The 19872-nt window shown below is 65.0% G+C and overlaps 1 protein-coding gene across 1 annotated transcript in view; it reads left to right on the forward strand.

The window, feature by feature from the left end:
• Window positions 1-19872, forward strand: part of hmgcs1 (3-hydroxy-3-methylglutaryl-CoA synthase 1 (soluble)) — a 44971-nt gene that overhangs the window by 16480 nt on the left and 8619 nt on the right. Inside the window, exon 3 of the mRNA XM_072517544.1 lies at window positions 12888-13160. Within this exon, the coding sequence (XP_072373645.1) occupies window positions 12888-13160 (273 nt within the window). The remainder of the gene's footprint in view (window positions 1-12887; window positions 13161-19872) is intronic.

Consider the following 19872-nt stretch of genomic DNA (forward strand, 5'->3'; position numbering starts at 1 on the left):
TCCTCTTCCCCCCCCTCCTCTTCCCCCCCCTCCTCTCCCCCCCTCCTCTCCCCCCCCTCCTCTCCCCCCCTCCTCTCCCCCCCTCTCCTCTCCCCCCCTCCTCTCCCCCCCTCCTATCCCCTCTTCCCCCCCTCCTCTTCCCCCCCTCCTCTTTCCCCCCCCTCCTCTTTCCCCCCCTCCTCTTCCCCCCCTCCTCTTCCCCCCCTCCTCTTCCCCCCCTCCTCTTCCCCCCCTCCTCTTCCCCCCCTCCTCTTCCCCCCCCTCCTCTCCCCCCCCCTCCTCTCCCCCCCTCCTCTCCCCCCCCTCCTCTCCCCCCTCCTCTCCCCCCCTCCTCTCCCCCCCTCCTCTCCCCCCCTCCTATCCCCTCTTCCCCCCCTCCTCTTCCCCCCCCTCCTCTTCCCCCCCTCCTCTTCCCCCCCCTCCTCTTCCCCCCCCCTCCTCTTCCCCCCCTCCTCTTCCCCCCCCCTCCTCTTCCCCCCCCCTCCTCCTTCCCCCCTCCTCCTTCCCCCCTCCTCTTCCCCCCCCCCTCCTCTTCCCCCCCCTCCCTCTTCCCCCCCTCCTCTTCCCCCCCTCCTCTTCCCCCCCTCCTCTTCCCCCCCCTCCTCTTCCCCCCCTCCTCTTCCCCCCCCTCCTCTTCCCCCCCTCCTCTTCCCCCCCCCTCCTCTTCCCCCCCCCCTCCTCTTCCCCCCCCTCCTCTTCCCCCCCTCCTCTTCCCCCCCCTCTCTTCCCCCCCCCTCCTCTTCCCCCCCTCCTCTTCCCCCTCCTCTCCCCCCCTCCTCTCCCCCCCTCCTCTTCCCCCCTCCTCTTCCCCCCCCCTCTCCCCCCCTCCCGCCCTCCTCCCCCCCTCTCCCCCCCTCCTATCCCCCCCCTCCTCCCCCCCCCCCTCCTACTCCCCCCCTATCCCCCCCTCCTCCTCTTCCCCCCTCTAAACCCCCCCTCCTCTTCCCCCCTCTCCTCTTCCCCCCCTCTCCTCTTCCCCCCCCCCTCCTCTTCCCCCCCCTCCTCTTCTCCCCCCTTCCTCTTCCCCCCCCCTTCCTCTTCCCCCCCCTCCTCTTCCCCCCCTCCTCTTCCCCCTCCTCTTCCCCCCTCCTCTTCCCCCCTCCTCTTCCGCCCCTCTTCCCCCCCTCCTCTTCCCCCCCCTCCTCTTCCCCCCCCTCCTCTTCCCCCCCTCCTCTTCCCCCCCTCCTCTTCCCCCCTCCTCTTCCCCCCCCTCCTCTTCCCCCCCTCCTCTTCCCCCCCTCCTCTTCTCCCCCTCCTCTTCTCCCCCTCCTCTTCTCCCCCCTCCTCTTCCCCCCCCTCTCCCCCCCCCTCTCTTCCCCCCCTCCTCTTCCCCCCCCTCCTCTTCCCCCCTCCTCTTCCCCCCTCCTCTTCCCCCCTCCTCTTCCCCCCTCTCTTCCCCCCTCCTCTTCCCCCCTCCTCTTCCCCCCCTCCTCTTCCCCCCCTCCTCTCCCCCCCTCCTCTTCCCCCCCTCCTCTTCCCCCCCTCCTCTTCCCCCCTCCTCTTCCCCCCCTGCCTCTTCCCCCCCCTGCTCTCTGCTCTCCCCCCTGCTCTCCCCCCTGCTCTCCCCCCTCTCCCCCCCTGCTCTCCCCCCCTGCTCTCCCCCCTGCTCTCCCCCCTGCTCTCCCCCTCCTCCCCTGCTCTCCCCCCTCCTCTCCCCCCTGCTCTCCCCCTTCTCCCCCTCCTCTCCCCCCTCCTCTTCCCCCCTCCTCTTCCCCCCTCCTCTCCCCCCCTCCTCTCCCCCCCTCCTCCTCCCCCCTCTCTTCCCCCCCCTATCACCCCTCCTCCTCTCCCCCCCCCCTAAACCCCCCTCCTCTTCCCCCCCTCCTCTTCCCCCCCCCTCCTCTTCCCCCCCCCTCCTCTTCTCCCCCTCCTCTTCCCCCCCTCCTCTCCCCCCCTCCTCTCCCCCCCTCCTCTTCCACCCCTCCTCTCTCCCCCCTGCTCTCCCCCTGCTCTCCCCCTGCTCTCCCCCTGCTCTCCCCCCTCTCTCCCCCCTGCTCTCCCCCCTGCTCTCCCCCCTGCTCTCCCCCTGCTCTCCCCCCTGCTCTCCCCCCCCTGCTCTCCCCCCTCCTCTCCCCCCTCCTCTCCCCCCTCCTCTCCCCCCTCCTCTCCCCCCTCCTCTCCCCCCTCCTCTCCCCCCTCCTCTTCCCCCCCTCCTCTCCCCCCCTCCTCTCCCCCCCCTCCTCCTCCCCCCTCCTCCTCCCCCTCCTCCTCTTCCCCCCCCTCTAAACCCCCCTCCTCTTCCCCCCCCCTCCTCTTCCCCCCCCCTCCTCTTCCCCCCCCTCCTCTTCCCCTCCCCTCCTCTTCCCCCCCTCCTCTTCCCCCCCTCCTCTTCCCCCCCTCCTCTTCCCCCCTCCTCTTCCCCCCCTCCTCTTCTCCCCTCCTCTTCCCCCCCCCTCCTCTTCCCCCCCCTCCTCTCCCCCCCTCCTCTTCTCCCCCTCCTCTCCCCCCCCCCTCCTCTCCCCCCCTCTCCTCTCCCCCCCCTCCTCTCCCCCCCCCTCCTCTCCCCCCCCTCCCTCTCCCCCCCTCCTCTCCCCCCCCTCCTCTCCCCCCCTCCTCTCCCCCCCCTCCTCTCCCCCCTCTCCCCCCTCCTCTCCCCCCCTCCTCTCCCCCCCTCCTCTCCCCCTCCTATCCCCTCTTCCCCCCCTCCTCTTCCCCCCCTCCTCTTCCCCCCCCTCCTCTTTTCCCCCCCTCCTCTTCCCCCCCCTCCTCTTCCCCCCCTCCTCTTCCCCCCCTCCTCTTCCCCCCCTCCTCTTCCCCCCCTCCTCTTCCCCCCCCCCTCTCCCCCCCCCCTCCTCTCCCCCCCCCTCCTCTCCCCCCCTCCTCTCCCCCCCCTCCTCTCCCCCCCCTCCTCTCCCCCCCTCCTCTCCCCCCCTCCTCTCCCCCCCTCCTATCCCCTCTTCCCCCCCTCCTCTTCCCCCCCCCTCCTCTTCCCCCCCTCCTCTTCCCCCCCTCCTCTTCCCCCCCTCCTCTTCCCCCCCCTCCTCTTCCCCCCCTCCTCTTCCCCCCCCTCCTCTTCCCCCCCCTCCTCCTTCCCCCCCCTCCTCCTTCCCCCTCCTCCTTCCCCCCTCCTCTACCCCCCCCCCCTCCTCTTCCCCCCCTCCTCTTCCCCCCCTCCTCTTCCCCCCCTCCTCTCCCCCCCCTCCTCTTCCCCCCCCCTCCACTCCCCCCCTCCTCTTCCCCCCCCTCCTCTTCCCCCCCCCCTCCTCTTCCCCCCCTCCTCTTCCCCCCCCCCTCCTCTTCCCCCCCCCTCCTCTTCCCCCCCCTCCTCTTCCCCCCCTCCTCTTCCCCCCCCTCCTCTTCCCCCCCCTCCTCTTCCCCCCCTCCTCTTCCCCCTCCTCTCCCCCCCCTCCTCTCCCCCCCCTCCTCTTCCCCCCTCCTCTTCCCCCCCCTCTCCCCCCCTCCCGCCCTCCTCCCCCCTCTCCCCCCCTCCTATCCCCCCCCCTCCTACCCCCCCCCTCCTACTCCCCCCCTATCCCCCCTCCTCCTCTTCCCCCCTCTAAACCCCCCCTCCTCTTCCCCCCCTCTCCTCTTCCCCCCTCTCCTCTTCCCCCCCTCCTCTTCCCCCCCCCTCCTCTTCTCCCCCCTTCCTCTTCCCCCCCCTTCCTCTTCCCCCCCCCTTCCTCTTCCCCCCTCCTCTTCCCCCCTCCTCTTCCCCCCCTCCTCTTCCCCCCTCCTCTTCCGCCCTCCTCTTCCCCCCCTCCTCTTCCCCCCCTCCTCTTCCCCCCCTCCTCTTCCCCCCCTCCTCTTCCCCCCCTCCTCTCCCCCCCTCCTCTTCCCCCCCTCCTCTTCCCCCCCTCCTCTTCTCCCCCTCCTCTTCTCCCCCTCCTCTTCTCCCCCTCCTCTCTCCCCCCCCTCTTCCCCCCCCCCTCTTCCCCCCCCTCCTCTTCCCCCCCCTCCTCTTCCCCCCTCCTCCCCCCCTCCCCTTCCCCCCCCCTCCCCCTTCCCCCCTCCCCTTCCCCCCTCCCCTTCCCCCCTCCCCTTCCCCCCTCCCCTTCCCCCCTCCCCTTCCCCCCTCCCCTTCCCCCCTCCCCTTCCCCCTCCCCTTCCCCCCCCTCCTCTCCCCCCCTCCTCTTCCCCCCCTCCTCTCCCCCCCCTCTTCCCCCCCTCCTCTCCCCCCCTCCTCTCCCCCCCCTCCTCTCCCCCCCCCTCCTCTCCCCCCCCTCCTCTCCCCCCCCCTCCTCTCCCCCCCCTCCTCTCCCCCCCTCCCTCCCCCCCCCTCCTCTCCCCCCCCTCCTCTCCCCCCCCTCCTCTCCCCCCCTCCTCTCCCCCCCTCCTCTCCCCTCCTCCTCTCCCCCCTCCTCTCCCCCCCTCCTCTCCCCCCCTCCTCTCCCCCCCTCCTATCCCCTCTTCCCCCCCCCCTCTTCCACCCCCCCCTCTTCCACCCCCCCCTCTTCCACCCCCCTCTCTTCCCCCCCCCCTCTTCCCCCCCCTCCTCTTCCCCCCCTCCTCTTCCCCCCCTCCTCTTTCCCCCCCTCCTCTTCCCCCCCTCCTCTTCCCCCCCTCCTCTTCCCCCCCTCCTCTCCCCCCCTCCTCTTCCCCCCCCTCCTCTCCCCCCCCTCCTCTCCCCCCCCTCCCCTCCCCCCCCTCCTCTCCCCCCCTCCTCTCCCCCCCTCCTCTCCCCCCCCTCCTCTCCCCCCCTCCTATCCCCTCTTCCCCCCTCCTCTTCCCCCCCTCCTCTTTCCCCCCCCTCCTCTTTCCCCCCCCTCCTCTTCCCCCCCTCCTCTTCCCCCCCTCCTCTTCCCCCCCTCCTCTTCCCCCCCCTCCTCTTCCCCCCCTCCTCTTCCCCCCCCTCCTCTCCCCCCCCCTCCTCTCCCCCCCTCCTCTCCCCCCCCTCCTCTCCCCCCCTCCTCTCCCCCCCTCCTCTCCCCCCCTCCTCTCCCCCCCTCCTATCCCCTCTTCCCCCCCTCCTCTTCCCCCCCCCCTCCTCTTCCCCCCCTCCTCTTCCCCCCCTCCTCTTCCCCCCCCTCCTCTTCCCCCCTCCTCTTCCCCCCCCTCCTCTTCCCCCCCCTCCTCCTTCCCCCCCCTCCTCCTTCCCCCCTCCTCTTCCCCCCCCCTCCTCTTCCCCCCCTCCTCTTCCCCCCCTCCTCTTCCCCCCCTCCTCTTCCCCCCCTCCTCTTCCCCCCCCTCCTCTTCCCCCCCCCTCCTCTTCCCCCCCTCCTCTTCCCCCCCCCTCCTCTTCCCCCCCCCTCCTCTTCCCCCCCCTCCTCTTCCCCCCCTCCTCTTCCCCCCCCTCCTCTTCCCCCCCCCTCCTCTTCCCCCCCTCCTCTTCCCCCTCCTCTCCCCCCTCCTCTCCCCCCCTCCTCTTCCCCCCTCCTCTTCCCCCCCCTCTCCCCCCCTCCCGCCCTCCTCCCCCCCTCTCCCCCCCCTCCCTATCCCCCCCCTCCTACCCCCCCCCTCCTACTCCCCCCCTATCCCCCCTCCTCCTCTTCCCCCTCTAAACCCCCCCTCCTCTTCCCCCCTCTCCTCTTCCCCCCTCTCCTCTTCCCCCCCCTCCTCTTCCCCCCCCCCTCCTCTTCTCCCCCCTTCCTCTTCCCCCCCCCTCCTCTTCCCCCCCCCTTCCTCTTCCCCCCTCCTCTTCCCCCCTCCTCTTCCCCCCTCCTCTTCCCCCCTCCTCTTCCGCCCTCCTCTTCCCCCCCTCCTCTTCCCCCCCCTCCTCTTCCCCCCCTCCTCTTCCCCCCCTCCTCTTCCCCCCCTCCTCTTCCCCCCCTCCTCTTCCCCCCCTCCTCTTCCCCCCCTCCTCTTCCCCCCCTCCTCTTCTCCCCCTCCTCTTCTCCCCCTCCTCTTCTCCCCCCTCCTCTTCTCCCCCCCCCTCTTCCCCCCCCCCCTCTTCCCCCCCCTCCTCTTCCCCCCCCCTCCTCTTCCCCCCTCCTCCCCCCCTCCTCTTCCCCCCCCCCTCCTCTTCCCCCCTCCTCTTCCCCCCTCCTCTTCCCCCCCTCCTCTTCCCCCCTCTTCTTCCCCCCTCCTCTTCCCCCCTCCTCTTCCCCCCTCCTCTTCCCCCCCTCCTCTTCCCCCCCTCCTCTTCCCCCCCTCCTCTTCCCCCCCTCCTCTTCCCCCCCTCCTCTTCCACCCCTGCTCTCTCCCCCCTGCTCTCTCCCCCTGCTCTCCCCCCTGCTCTCCCCCCTGCTCTCCCCCCTGCTCTCCCCCCTGCTCTCCCCCCTGCTCTCCCCCCTGCTCTCCCCCCTGCTCTCCCCCCTGCTCTCCCCCCTGCTCTCCCCCCTGCTCTCCCCCCTGCTCTCCCCCCTGCTCTCCCCCCTGCTCTCCCCCCCTCTCTCCCCCCTGCTCTCCCCCCTGCTCTCCCCCCTCCTCTCCCCCCTCCTCTTCCCCCCTCCACTTCCCCCCCTCCTCTCCCCCCCTCCTCTCCCCCCCTCCTCCTCCCCCCTCCTCTTCCCCCCCCTATCACCCCTCCTCCTCTTCCCCCCCCCCTAAACCCCCCTCCTCTTCCCCCCCTCCTCTTCCCCCCCCTCCTCTTCCCCCCCTCCTCTTCTCCCCCCTCCTCTCCCCCCCTCCTCTCCCCCCCCTCCTCTCCCCCCCTCCTCTTCCACCCCTCCTCTCTCCCCCCTGCTCTCCCCCCTGCTCTCCCCCCTGCTCTCCCCCCTGCTCTCCCCCCTGCTCTCCCCCCTGCTCTCCCCCCTGCTCTCCCCCCCTGCTCTCCCCCCTGCTCTCCCCCCTGCTCTCCCCCCTCCTCTCCCCCCTCCTCTCCCCCCTCCTCTCCCCCCTCCTCTCCCCCCTCCTCTCCCCCCTCCTCTCCCCCCTCCTCTCCCCCCTCCTCTTCCCCCCTCCTCTCCCCCCCTCCTCTCCCCCCCTCCTCCTCCCCCTCCTCCTCCCCCTCCTCCTCTTCCCCCCCCTCTAAACCCCCCTCCTCTTCCCCCCCCCTCCTCTTCCCCCCCCTCCTCTTCCCCCCCCTCCTCTCCCCTCCCCTCCTCTTCCCCCCCTCCTCTTCCCCCCCTCCTCTTCCCCCCTCCTCTTCCCCCCCTCCTCTTCTCCCCTCCTCTTCCCCCCCCCTCCTCTTCCCCCCCCTCCTCTCCCCCCCCTCCTCTTCTCCCCCTCCTCTCCCCCCCCCCTCCTCTCCCCCCCCCTCCTCTCCCCCCCCTCCTCTCCCCCCCCCTCCTCTCCCCCCCTCCCTCTCCCCCCCCTCCTCTCCCCCCCCCTCCTCTCCCCCCCCTCCTCTCCCCCCCCCTCCTCTTCCCCCTCCTCTCCCCCCTCCTCTCCCCCCCCCTCCTCTCCCCCCTCCTCCTCTCCCCCCTCCTCTCCCCCCCCTCCTCTCCCCCCTCCTCTCCCCCCCTCCTCTCCCCCCCTCCTCCTCTTCCCCCCCTCCTCTTCCCCCCTCCTCTCCCCACCCTCCTCTCCCCCCCCCTCCCCATGCCTCCGCTCCCTGACCCGCTCCCCCCTCCCCATGCCTATGCTCCCTGACCCACTCCCCCGCCCCCCCCCCCCCATGCCTATGCTCCCCGACCCCACTCCCCCCACCCCCCTCTCACCCATGCCTCAGCTCCCTGTACCCGCTTCTCCCTCCTCTTCCCCCCCCTCCTCTTCCCCCTCCTCTCCCCCCCTCCTCTTCCCCCCCCTCCCCTTCCCCCCCTCCCCTTCCCCCCCCTCCCCTTCCCCCCCCTCCCCTTCCCCCCCCTCCCCCTTCCCCCCCTCCCCTTCCCCCCCTCCCCTCCCCTCCCCTTCCCCCCCCTCCCCTTCCCCCCCCTCCCCACCCCTCCCCTTCCCCCCCCTCCCCCTTCCCCCCCCTCCCCTTCCCCCCCTCCCCTTCCCCCCCCCCTCCCCTTCCCCCCTCCCCTTCCCCCCTCCCCTTCCCCCCTCCCCTTCCCCCCTCCCCTTCCCCCCCTCCCCTTCCCCCCTCCCCTTCCCCCCCTCCTCTTCCCCCCCCCTCCTCTTCCCCCCCTCCTCTCCCCCCCCTCTTCCCCCCCTCCTCTCCCCCCCTCCTCTCCCCCCCCCCCTCCTCTCCCCCCCCTCCTCTCCCCCCCCTCCTCTCCCCCCCCTCCTCTCCCCCCCCCTCCTCTCCCCCCCCTCCTCTCCCCCCCCTCCTCTCCCCCCCCCTCCTCTCCCCCCCCTCCTCTCCCCCCCTCCTCTCCCCCCCCTCCTCTCCCCCCCTCCTCTCCCCCCCTCCTCTCCCCCCCTCCTCTCCCCCCCTCCCCTCTCCCCCCTCTCTCCCCCCCTCCTCTCCCCCCCTCCTCTCCCCCCCCTCCTATCCCCTCTTCCCCCCCCCCCCCTCTTCCACCCCCCCCCCTTCCACCCCCCCCCCTCTTCCCCCCCCCCTCTTCCCCCCCCTCCTCTTCCCCCCTCCTCTTCCCCCCTCCTCTTCCCCCCCCTCCTCTTCCCCCCCTCCTCTTCCCCCCCTCCTCTTCCCCCCCCTCCTCTTCCCCCCCCTCCTCATCCCCCCCTCCTCTTCCCCCCCCTCCTCTTCCCCCCCCTCCTCTCCCCCCCCTCCTCTCCCCCCCCTCCTCTCCCCCCCCTCCTCTCCCCCCCCTCCTCTCCCCCCCTCCTCTCCCCCCCTCCTAGCCCCTCTTCCCCCCCCTCCTCTTCCCCCCCCTCCTCTTCCCCCCCCTCCTCTTCCCCCCCTCCTCTTCCCCCCCTCCTCTTCCCCCCCTCCTCTTCCCCCCCTCCTCTTCCCCCCTCCTCTTCCCCCCCTCCTCTTCCCCCCCCTCCTCTCCCCCCCCTCCTCTCCCCCCCCCTCCTCTCCCCCCCCTCCTCTCCCCCCCCTCCTCTCCCCCCCCTCCTCTCCCCCCCCTCCTCTCCCCCCCTCCTATCCCCCTCTTCCCCCCCTCCTCTTCCCCCCCCTCCTCTTCCACCCCCCCTCTTCCACCCCCCCCCCTCTTCCACCCCCCCTCTTCCACCCCCCCCTTCCACCCCCCCCTTCCACCCCCCCCGTCTTCCACCCCCCCCTCTTCCACCCCCCCTCTTCCCCCCCTCCTCTTCCCCCCCTCCTCTTCCCCCCCCTCCTCTTTCCCCCCCCCCCTCCTCTTTCCCCCCCCTCCTCTTTCCCCCCCCTCCTCTTTCCCCCCCCTCCTCTTCCCCCCCCTCCTCTTCCCCCCCCTCCTCTTCCCCCCCCTCCTCTTCCCCCCCCCTCCTCTTCCCCCCCCCTCCTCTTCCCCCCCCCTCCTTTCCCCCCCTCCTTTCCCCCCTCCTTTCCCCCCTCCTTTCCCCCCCTCCTCTTCCCCCCCCCCTCCTCTTTCCCCCCCTCCTCTTCCCCCCCTCCTCTTCCCCCCCCTCCTCTTCCCCCCCTCCTCTCCCCACCCTCCTCTCCCCCCTCCCCATGCCTCCGCTCCCTGACCCGCTCCCCCCTCCCCATGCCTATGCTCCCTGACCCACTCCCCGCCCCCCCCCATGCCTATGCTCCCCGACCCACTCCCCCCACCCCCCCTCTCACCCATGCCTCAGCTCCCTGACCCGCTTCTCCTCCTCTTCCCCCCCCTCCTCTTCCCCCCCCTCCTCTTCCCCCCCCCCTCCTCTTCCCCCCTCCTCTTCCCCCCCTCCCCTTCCCCCCCCTCCCCTTCCCCCCCTCCCCTCCCCTCCCCCTCCCCTCCCCCTCCCCTTCCCCCCCTCCCCTTCCCCCCCCTCCCCTTCCCCCCCTCCCCTTCCCCCCCTCCCCTTCCCCCCCTCCCCTTCCCCCCCTCCCCTTCCCCCCTCCCCTTCCCCTCCCCTTCCCCCTCCCCTTCCCCCTCCCCTTCCCCCCTCCCTTCCCCCCTCCTCTCCCCCCTCCTCTTCCCCCCCTCCTCCCCCCCCTCCTCTCCCCCCCTCCTCTCCCCCCCCTCCTCTCCCCCCCCTCCACTCCCCCCCCCCTCCTCTCCCCCCCCCCCTCCTCTCCCCCCCCTCCTCTCCCCCCCCTCCTCTCCCCCCCCCTCCTCTCCCCCCCCCCCCTCCTCTCCCCCCCCCTCCTCTCCCCCCCCTCCTCTCCCCCCTCCTCTCCCCCCCTCCTCTCCCCCCCCCTCCTCTCTCCCCCCCTCCTCTCCCCCCCTCCTACCCCTCTTCCCCCCCTCCTCTTCCCCCCCCTCCTCTTCCACCCCCCCTCTTCCACCCCCCCCCCTCTTCCACCCCCCCCCCTTCCACCCCCCCCTCTCCACCCCCCCCTCTTCCACCCCCCCCACTTCCACCCCCCCCCTCCACCCCCCCCTCTTCCACCCCCCCTCTTCCCACCCCCCCCTCTTCCACCCCCCCCTCTTCCACCCCCCCCCTCTTCCACCCCCCCCTCTTCCACCCCCCCCTCTCCACCCCCCCCACTTCCACCCCCCCCTCTTCCCCCCCCCCCCCTCTTCCCCCCCCTCCTCTTCCCCCCCCTCCTCTTCCCCCCCTCCTCTTTCCCCCCTCCTCTTCCCCCCCTCTTCTTCCCCCCCCTCCTCTTCCCCCCCCTCTCCCCCCTCCTCCTCCCCTCTCCCCCTCCTATCCCCCCCTCCTACCCCCCCTCCTCTTCCCCCTCCTCTCCCCCCCTCCTCTTTCCCCCCTCTTCCCCCCCCCTCTGCCCCCCCCCTCTTCCCCCCCTCCTCTTCCCCCCCCACCTCTCCCCCCCCACTCCCCCCCCTCCTCTTCCCCCCCCCTCTCCTCTTCCCCCCTCCTCTTCCCCCCTCCCCTCTCTCCCCCCTCCTCTCTCCCCCCTCCTCTCCCCCCTCCTCTCCCCCCTCCTGTCCCCCCTCCTCCACCCCCTCCTCCTCTCCCCTCCTCTCCCCCCTCCTCTCCCCCCCACCTCTGCCCCCCCTCCTCTGCCTACTCCTCTCCCCCCCCCTCCTCCTCCCCCTCCTCCCCCCTCCTCCCCTCCTCCCCCTCCTCCCCCTCCTCCCCCTCCCTCCCCTCCTCCCCCCCTCCTCCCCCTCCTCCCCCCTCCTCTTCCCCCCCTCCCCCTCCTCCCCCCTCCTCTTCCCCCCCCTCCTCTTCCCCCCCCTCCTCTTCCCCCCCTCCTCTTCCCCCCTCCTCTTCCCCCCCTCCTCTTCCCCCCTCCTCTTCCCCCCCTCCTCTTCCCCCCCTCCTCTTCCCCCCCTCCTCTCTCCCCCCCTCCTCTTCCCCCCCCCCTCCTCTTCCCCCCCTCCTCTTCCCCCCCCTCCTTTCCCCCCCTCCTCTTCCCCCCCCTCCTCTTCCCCCCCTCCTCTTCCCCCCCCTCCTCTTCCACCCTCCTCCTCTTCCCCCCCCTCCTCTTCCCCCCCCCTCCTCTTCCCCCCCCTCCTCTCCCCCCTCCTCTTCCCCCCCCTCCTCTTCCCCCCCTCCTCTTCCCCCCCTCCTCTCCCTCCCCCTCCTCTCCCTCCCCCTCCTCTCCCCCCCCCTCCTCTCCCCCCCCCCTCCTCTCCCCCCCCCTCCTCTTCCCCCCCTCCTCTTCCCCCTCCTCTTCCCCCCTCCTCTTCCCCCCCCCTCCTCTGCCCCCCCTCCCCCCTCCTCCCCCCTCCTCCTCCCCCTCCTCCCCCCCCTCCTCCCCCCTCCTTTCCCCCCTCCTTTCCCCCCTCCTCCTCTTCCCCCTCCTCCTCTTCCCCCCCCTCCTCTTTCCCCCCCCTCCTCTTTCCCCCCCTCCTCTTTCCCCCCCCTCCTCTTTCCCCCCCCTCCTCTTCCCCCCCTCCTCTTCCCCCCCCCCTCTTCCCCCCCCCCTCTTCCCCCCCTCCTCCTCTTCCCCCCCTCCTCCTCTTCCCCCCCTCCTCCTCTTCCCCCCCCTCCTCCTCTTCCCCCCCCCCTCCTCTCCCCCCCCTCCTCTCCCCCTCCCCCTCTTCCACCCCCCCTCTTCCACCCCCCCCTCTTCCACCCCCCCTCTTCCAACCCCCCCCTTACACCCCCCCCTCTTCCACCCCCCCCTCTTCCACCCCCCCCCTCTTCCACCCCCCCTCTTCCCCCCCTCATCTTCCCCCCCCTCCTCTTCCCCCCCCTCCTCTCCCCCCCCTCCTCTTCCCCCCCCCTCCTCTTTCCCCCCCTCCTCTTTCCCCCCCCTCCTCTTTCCCCCCCCTCCTCTTTCCCCCCCTCCTCTTTCCCCCCCTCCTCTTCCCCCCCATCCTCTTCCCCCCCTCCTCTTCCCCCCCTCCTCTTCCCCCCCTCCTCTTCCCCCCCCTCCTATCCCCCCCCTCCTATCCCCCCCCTCTCCCCTCCTCTCCCCTCTCCCCCCCTCCTATCCCCCCCTCCTACCCCCCCTCCTCTTCCCCCCCCTCCTCTTCCCCCCCTCTTCCCCCCCTCTTCCCCCCCATTCTTCCCCCCCCTCCTCTTCCCCCCCCTCCTCTTCCCCCCCTCTCCTCTTCCCCCCTCCTCTTCCCCCCCTCCTCTTCCCCCCCTCCTCTTCTCCCCCTCCTCTCCCCCCCGTCCTCTCTCCCCCCCTCCTCTCTCCCCCCTCCTCTCCCCCCTCCTCTCCCCCCCTCCTCCTCCCCCTCCTCCTCTCCCCTCCTCTCCCCCCCTCCTCTCCCCCCCTCCTCTGCCCCCCTCCTCTGCCTACTCCTCTCCCCCCCCTCCTCCCCCCTCCTCCCCCTCCTCCCCCTCCTCCCCTCCTCCTCCCCCTCCTCCCCCCTCCTCTTCCCCCCCTCCCCCTCCTCCCCCCTCCTCTTCCCCCCCCTCCTCTTCCCCCCCTCCTCTTCCCCCCCTCCTCTTCCCCCCCTCCTCTTCCCCCCCTCCTCTTCCCCCCCTCCTCTTCCCCCCCTCCTCTTCCCCCCCTCCTCTTCCCCCCCTCCTCTTCCCCCCCTCCTCTTCTCCCCCCCCTCCTCTTCCCCCCCCTCCTCTCCCCCCCCCTCCTCTTCCCCCCCTCCTCTTCCCCCCCCTCCTCTTCCCCCCCCCTCCTCTTCCCCCCCTCCTCTTCCCCCCCTCCTCTTCCCCCCCCTCCTCTTCCACCCTCCTCCTCTTCCCCCCCTCCTCTTCCCCCCTCCTCTTCCCCCCCCCCTCCCCCCCTCTCCCCCATGCCTGTGCTCCCTGACCCGCTCTGCGCCCGCCAGTACTCTCGGCAGTGAGTGACGCCAGTTTCCCGTCCCTCAGGCGCTCTGCCCAGCAGCTCGCTGGCCAGAGGATTGGTCTGTTCTCCTACGGCTCGGGATTCGCTGCGACCCTGTACTCGCTCCGCGTGACGCAGGACGCGACGCCGGGCTCCCCGCTGGACAAGCTGGTGGCGAGTCTGGCGGATCTTCAGGTCAGGCTGGATTCCCGAAAGAAGGTGTCACCAGAAACATTCGCCACCAGCATGAAGCTGAGGGAGGAGACCCACCACTTGGGTAAGATCATCCAACAATTCAGACATTGTCATTTATATTGGCGGGTGGTGGTGGAGGGAGGGAGGGGGGGGGGGGGGTGGCATTATATTAAAATAATTAAGGGTGCAGTGAATTCTGTTTTCTGTCAAACTGTTAGAGCTGCAGCTGTACGTAGCTCAGCGGACCCCAGCTCCTCCCCTGTTGTCGGGTGTGCTGATATTTAATGATTGGCGGTGTAGGGGGTGGAGAGGGGGGGTGTTGGGGGGGAGGGGGAGGTGGGGGGTTAGAGTCACTGTTTGTTGTCGTGCACTAGAGATCATCCAGTGCTGCCGGATTGTCATCAATGGGTTACGCATACCCTGGCTGACCTACATGTGACCCTCAGACCCCATCGAAAGGAAAACCATGTGCAGAGCTGAATAGGGACCAGGAGCAGGAACACCACTCGCTTCACAGGCCTGAGCTGGCTCAGTTCAATACTGAGGGGGTGCTGCACTGCTGGAGGTGCCCTCTTTCAGACAAATGTTAAATCAAAGCTTTGTTTTCCCCCTTGAGTAGACCATTCAGCCCATCAAACCTGCCCCACCATTCAATATGATCATGGCTGATCCGGTTGTGGTCTCGACTTCACTTTAATGTTTGCCCACCCCCCCCCCCATAATTTAGGGCAGCACGGTAGCATTGTGGATAGCACAATTGCTTCACCGCTTCAGCGTCCCAGGTTCGATTCCGGCTTGGGTCACTGTCTGTGCTGAGTCTGCACATCCTCCCCGTGTGTGCGTGGGTTTCCTCCGGGTGTTCCGGTTTCCTCCCACAGTCCAAAGATGTGCAGGTTAGGTGGATTGGCCATGATAAATTGCCCTTAGTGTCCAAAATTGCCCTTCGTGTTGGGTGGGGTTACTGGGTTATGGGGATAGGGTGGAGGTGTTGACCTTGGATAGCATGCTCTTTCCAAGAGCCGGTGCAGACTCGATGGGCCGAATGGCCTCCTTCTGCACTGTAAATTCTATGATAATCTATGAACCCTGGGCTATGTTGTCAATCAGGAATCTGTCCATCTGATTCCTGGCTATATTCACTGACCCAGTCCTCTCTACTCTCTGGGGAAGGGAATTCCACAGACTAACACCCCTCTCCATTTGAAAAGGAAGGCCCCTTTATTTGCAAATCATGTCCCCAGTTCTATTCTCTCTCACAAGAGGAAACATCCTTCTGCTACACACCCTGTCAAATCCCCTATTTCAATAATGCCCTTTTGTTCTTCTAAGGTCCAATGGGCATAAGCCCAAACTGTCCAGCCAGGAATGAATCAAGCAAACCTTCTCTGATGCAATTCTAACCCTTTTCAAATGAGACCAAAACTGTACACCGTATTCTAGATGTCATAGATTATCATAGAATTTACAGTGCGGAAGGAGGCCATTCGGCCCATCGTCACCGCGACACCGCCAGTCTCACCAAGGGCCCTGTACAGCTGAAGTAAAACTTTGCTGTTTTTGTATTCCATTCCCCTTGCAGAAATCACCAGTGTACCGTTTGCCTGCCTAATTTATTGCTGTACGTGCATACTGTACACCCAAGTCCCTCTTGTTCCTGCACCCCCTTTAGAATTGTACCTCTATTTTACACTGTTTCCATGGCGGCACGGTAGCACAGTGGTTAGCACTGTTAACTTCACAGTGCCAGGGTCCCAGCAGGGTCGATTCCCGGCTTGGAGTCTGCACGTTCTCCCTGTGTCTGCATCGGCTTCCTCCGGGTGCTCCAGTTTCCTCCCACAAGTCCCAAAAGACATGCTGTTAGGTGAATTGGACATTCTGAATTCTCTCTGTGTACCTGAACAGGCACCGGAGTGTGGCGACAAGGGGCTTTTCACAGCAACTTCATTTCAGTGTTAATGTAAGTCTACTTGTGACCAATAATAAAGATTATTATATCTCCTTCAAACTTCTCCGCATTGACCGTCATCCGCCACCTGCCCGCCCACTCCATCAACTTGTCTAAGTCCCTTTTGAAGTTCTACACTGTCCACCTCATGGGTCACAAAGTTGCCAAGTTTCGTATCGTCTGCAAACTTTGAAATTGCCCGCTGTACACCAAGTTCGTGGTCATTAATATATTTTAGGAAAGGCAAGGTTCCCAACACTGACCGTTGGGGAACTACAAACCTTCCTCCAGCTTGGAAAACGTCCATTAACCATTACACTCTGTCTCCTGTTACCCAGCTAATTCCCTATCCATGTTGCTACTGTCCCTTTTATTCCAGAACTTTGCTCACAAGTCTGTTGTGGGGCGCTCGATCAAATAACCTTATGGAAGTCCCTCTCTGTTACCTCTTCAAAAAAACTCCAAGTTAGTTAAACATGACTTTCTCTTTTAGAAATCCGTGCAGCTTTTCCTCAATGAACCTGCATTTGTCCAGGTGACTATTAACTAAGTGCTGAATTGTTGTTTCTGGAGGTTTCCCATCACCCAAGCTATTGTTTCTGGGCTTTTCTTTCTAGCCTTTTTTGAACAAGGGTGTAACGCTTGCAATCCTCTGGCACCAGCCCTGAACCTCAGGAAAACTGGAAATTGCGGAGCACTGGCCATAATTTTCCACTTTCACTCCCCCCAGTATCCCAGGGTGCTTTTCACCCCGTTCTGTTACCTTATCAACTCCTAAGTGCAGGCAGCCTGTCCAATCTCGCCTCCTGTTCAGTTTCAAATCCAACTAGTGTCTGAATTACCTCCCCTTTCACCATGGCCTGGACAGCATCTTCTCCCTTGGTAAAGCCAGGTGCAAAGTATTAATTTAATACCTCAGCCACGCCCCTTGCTACCATGTGTAAATCCTCTTTTTGGTCCCTCCTCACCCACTACTTTTGCCATTTTTGCTATTTCTTTATGATACAATCCCGACAGTGCAGAAGGAGGCCTTTCGGCCCATCGAGTCTGCATGGCATCCTACCTCGGCCCATGCCTCTGCTCTATTCCTGTAATCCCACCTAACCTTTACTTGTATGCCTATAGGAGACTTCGGGATTCCCTTTTATCTTAACTGCCAGTCTCTTTGTCTGATTCTCCGTTATATATTCTACCTGACATCTGCCATAAACACACTTTTTCTTTTCTCATCTCTGTTGTCACCCGGGGAGCTCTGGATTTGTTTGCCCGCCCTGTCCCTTCCAATGTCCAAAATGACTCTTCCTGAATTATGTCCTCGTTGAAGGAAGCCCGTTGCCCAGCTACCGTTTCCCCTGCCAACCTTTAACTTGAATGAGAACAGATCTGAACAGAATAAATTGAAGTTGGCTCCCCCCCCCTCAGTTAATTATTTGTATTCTGGAGTGTTCTTTGTCTTTTTCCATGGTCAGCCTAAACCTTGTCATCCAGTGGTCACTGTCCCCGAAATGATCTACCCGGCCCACCTCATTTCTCAGAACCAGGTCCAACAGTGCCTCCTTCCTTGTTGGACTGGAAACACATGCCTGTCGAAGGATTTCCTGAACGCACTCCAGGGACTCTTGCCCCTCTCTGCTTTTTTAAGAAAATATTTTTATTCTCCTTTTTCACATTTTCTCCCAAATTTGCACCCACCAACAATAAACAATAATCAGTAACGAATATAATGTCAATTCCCATATCAATAACAGCAGCCCACATGTTAACATAAACAAATGACGAAAAGGAATCCGGAATTACCCATAGTCACCATTAACCCAATTAACACATACAGTCTCTTCCCCCTCCCCCCTCCACTAATGCTTGATGTTATCCCAATTCTTGAAAGTGCATAATGAATAACGCCCATGAATTGTAGAACCCCTCTCCTTCCCCTCAGTTCAAACTTAACCTTCTCACGAGTCAGGATGATCAGGGGAGTAGATAGAGTAGACAGTCAGAGACTTTTTCCCCGGGTAGAACAAACCATTACAAGGAGACATAAATTTAAGGTGTATGGTGGAAGATATAGGGGGGGATGTCAGAGGTAGGTTCTTTACCCAAAGAGTAGTGGGGGCATGGAATGCACTGCCTGTGGAAGTAGTTAAGTCGGAAACATTAGGGACTTTCAAGCGGCTATTGGATAGGTACATGGATTGTGGTAGAATGATGGGGTGTAGATTAATTTGTTCTTAATCTAGGACAAAAGTTTGACACAACATCGTGGGCTGAAGGACCTGTTCTGTGCTGTATTTTCTATGTTCTATGTTCAAGAATTCCAACAGGTCCCCCCGCCACACCAGGGCACAGGGTGGAGAGGTTGATCCCCATCCCAACAGGTTCCGCCTTCGGGCGATTAACGAGGCGAAGGCTACAGCATCTGACTCTGCACCCGTTTCCAACCCCGGCTGGTCCGACACCTCGAATATGGTTTCACGTGCACCACTTTAGAAATTACCCTAAAAACCTCCTTCCAGTAATCCCCCAGCTTTGGACAGGACCAAAACATATGAACGTGGTTCATATTCCACAGATGGACCATCTTCTACCCCCTCAAAGAGCCGGCTCATCCTCGCCCTTGTAAGGTGCGCTCTGTACACCACCTTCAGCTGTGTCAGCCCCAACCTCGCACACGAGGTGGAGGCGTTCACCCTCCGGAGCACCTCACACCAGAACCCCTCCTCCATGCCCTCTCCCAACTCTTCCTCCCACTTTTGCTTTGATCCCTTCTAGTGGCGCCTTCTCCTCTTCCAAACTAGCCGCGTAAACTGCCAACACTACCCCCTTCTCCAGTCCCCCTGTCGTCAGCAGCACCTCCAGCAATGTGGAGGCCGGCTCCACCGAGAAGCTCTGTATCTCCTTCCGGGCAAAGTCTCCAACCTGCATGTGTCGAAACATTTCCCCCTGCTCCAGCCCATACTTCGCTCCCAGCTCCTTCAATCCTGCAAACCGACCCCTGAGAACCTCTCTGCTTTTTAAACTACTATTATCCCAGGCTATATCTGGATAATTGAAGACCCCTATTATAAATGCACCAGGGCCTGAATTTTTCAGACGATGGGATTTCCCTTTCCGCATCTGAAGAATCAGCGGGGAGCACATCCCTGCCAACTTTGATTGACCCGCAGCGACGTGACACTCGATTTAGGGTTACGTGGCTGCAGGGAGTAAGGCCCATCTTGGGGAGCTGCTGGTCAATCTGATTGGCCAGCCACCAAGAGTTATAGATTTGGGTTTATTGTCACGTGTACCAAGGTACAGTGAAAAGTATTGTTCCGCACACAGTCCAGTCAGATCGTACCATACATGAAAAACATAGGACATACGATAGATACACAATGTAAATACATAGACACAGACATCGGGTGAAGCATCTGGAGTGTAGTACTACTCAGCAGAGAAGATGTGTGGAGAGATCAGTGCAGTCCATAAGAGGGTCATTCAGGAGTCTAGTAACAGCGGAGAAGAAGCTGTTTTTGAATCTGTTTGTGCGTGTTCTCAGACTTTTGTATCTCCTGCAGAATGGAAGAGGTTGGAAGCAAGAATAACCTAGGTGGGAGGGGTCTTTGATTATGCTGCCCGCTTTCCCCAGGCAGTGGGAGGTGTAGACCGAGTCAGTGGATTGTGGGACGGGTTCACGTGATGGACTAGGCTGTGTTCACGACTCTCTGAAGTTTCTTACGGTCTTGGGCCGAGCAGTTGTCATACCAGACTGTGATGCAGCCAGATAGGATGGCTTTCTATAGTGCAACTGTAAAAGTTGATAATGTGGACAGAAGAGGAAGTATGTGAGGATGCCCGACTTCCCGCCAGAGATCCAAGTCCGTTGATTTTCGGGCTTCCCTCACGGAAGGTCAGCGCTCCTGCCAGGCTTCAAATTGAGACTGGTTGGGAAACAGCCCTTGGTGGCCAATAATGAACCACTTAAAGGCCTTGAGCGTCAAATCTGTCCGAGGCCTTGACCATCTCAGCGTGCGGCATGGGGGAGCGGTGGTGTGGGGTGTGTGAACTCCTGGCCACTAATTCTTGCCCCTCTCTGTAATTTCCCTGAAAATTTGTTCCTCTACCTCCTTCCCAAAAGCCGGTGGTCCAAGGACGACAAGCAATGTAACCTTTTCTCTTCCTGAGCTCCAGCCGAGTAGATTCTGTCCATGACCTCTCTGGGACATCCTCTTTCCAGCACTGCAATGTTCACCTGTTTAGCACAGGGCTAAATAGCTGGCTTTTAAAGCAGACCAAGGCAGGCCAGCAGCACGGTTCAATTCCCGTACCAGCCTCCCCGAACAGGCGCCGGAATGTGGCGACTAGGGGATTTTCACAGTAACTTCATTTGAAGCCTCCTTGTGACAATAAGCGATTTTCATTTCACTTCATTTTCAATAAATACTGCTTTTATTTATTTCCTTCCTTTCCTAACTTTCCTGAACATCTTGTAACCAGGATAATTTAACACTCAACCCTGCCCTTCTTTGAGCCAGGTCTCTCTTATAGCCACAATATCATATTTCCAGATGCGATCTATGCTTGTGACTTACCAATCTTACCACACTTGTGTTTTCTCACACATGTATTGCAACACTGATTTAGACCCTACTTTCTCTTTAACTCTGACCCTATTACCCTATTAACTCTACGGGCAGCACGGTAGCATTGTGGATAGCACAATTGCTTCACAGCTCCAGGGTCCCAGGTTCGATTCCGGCTTGGGTCACTGTCTGTGCGGAGTCTGCACATCCTCCCCGTGTGTGCGTGGGTTTCCTCCGGGTGCTCCGGTTTCCTCCCACAGTCCAAACGTGTGCAGGTTAGGTGGATT

This window comes from Scyliorhinus torazame, chromosome 9, assembly GCF_047496885.1.
Source record: "Scyliorhinus torazame isolate Kashiwa2021f chromosome 9, sScyTor2.1, whole genome shotgun sequence".
Taxonomy (NCBI): Eukaryota; Metazoa; Chordata; class Chondrichthyes; order Carcharhiniformes; family Scyliorhinidae; genus Scyliorhinus; species Scyliorhinus torazame.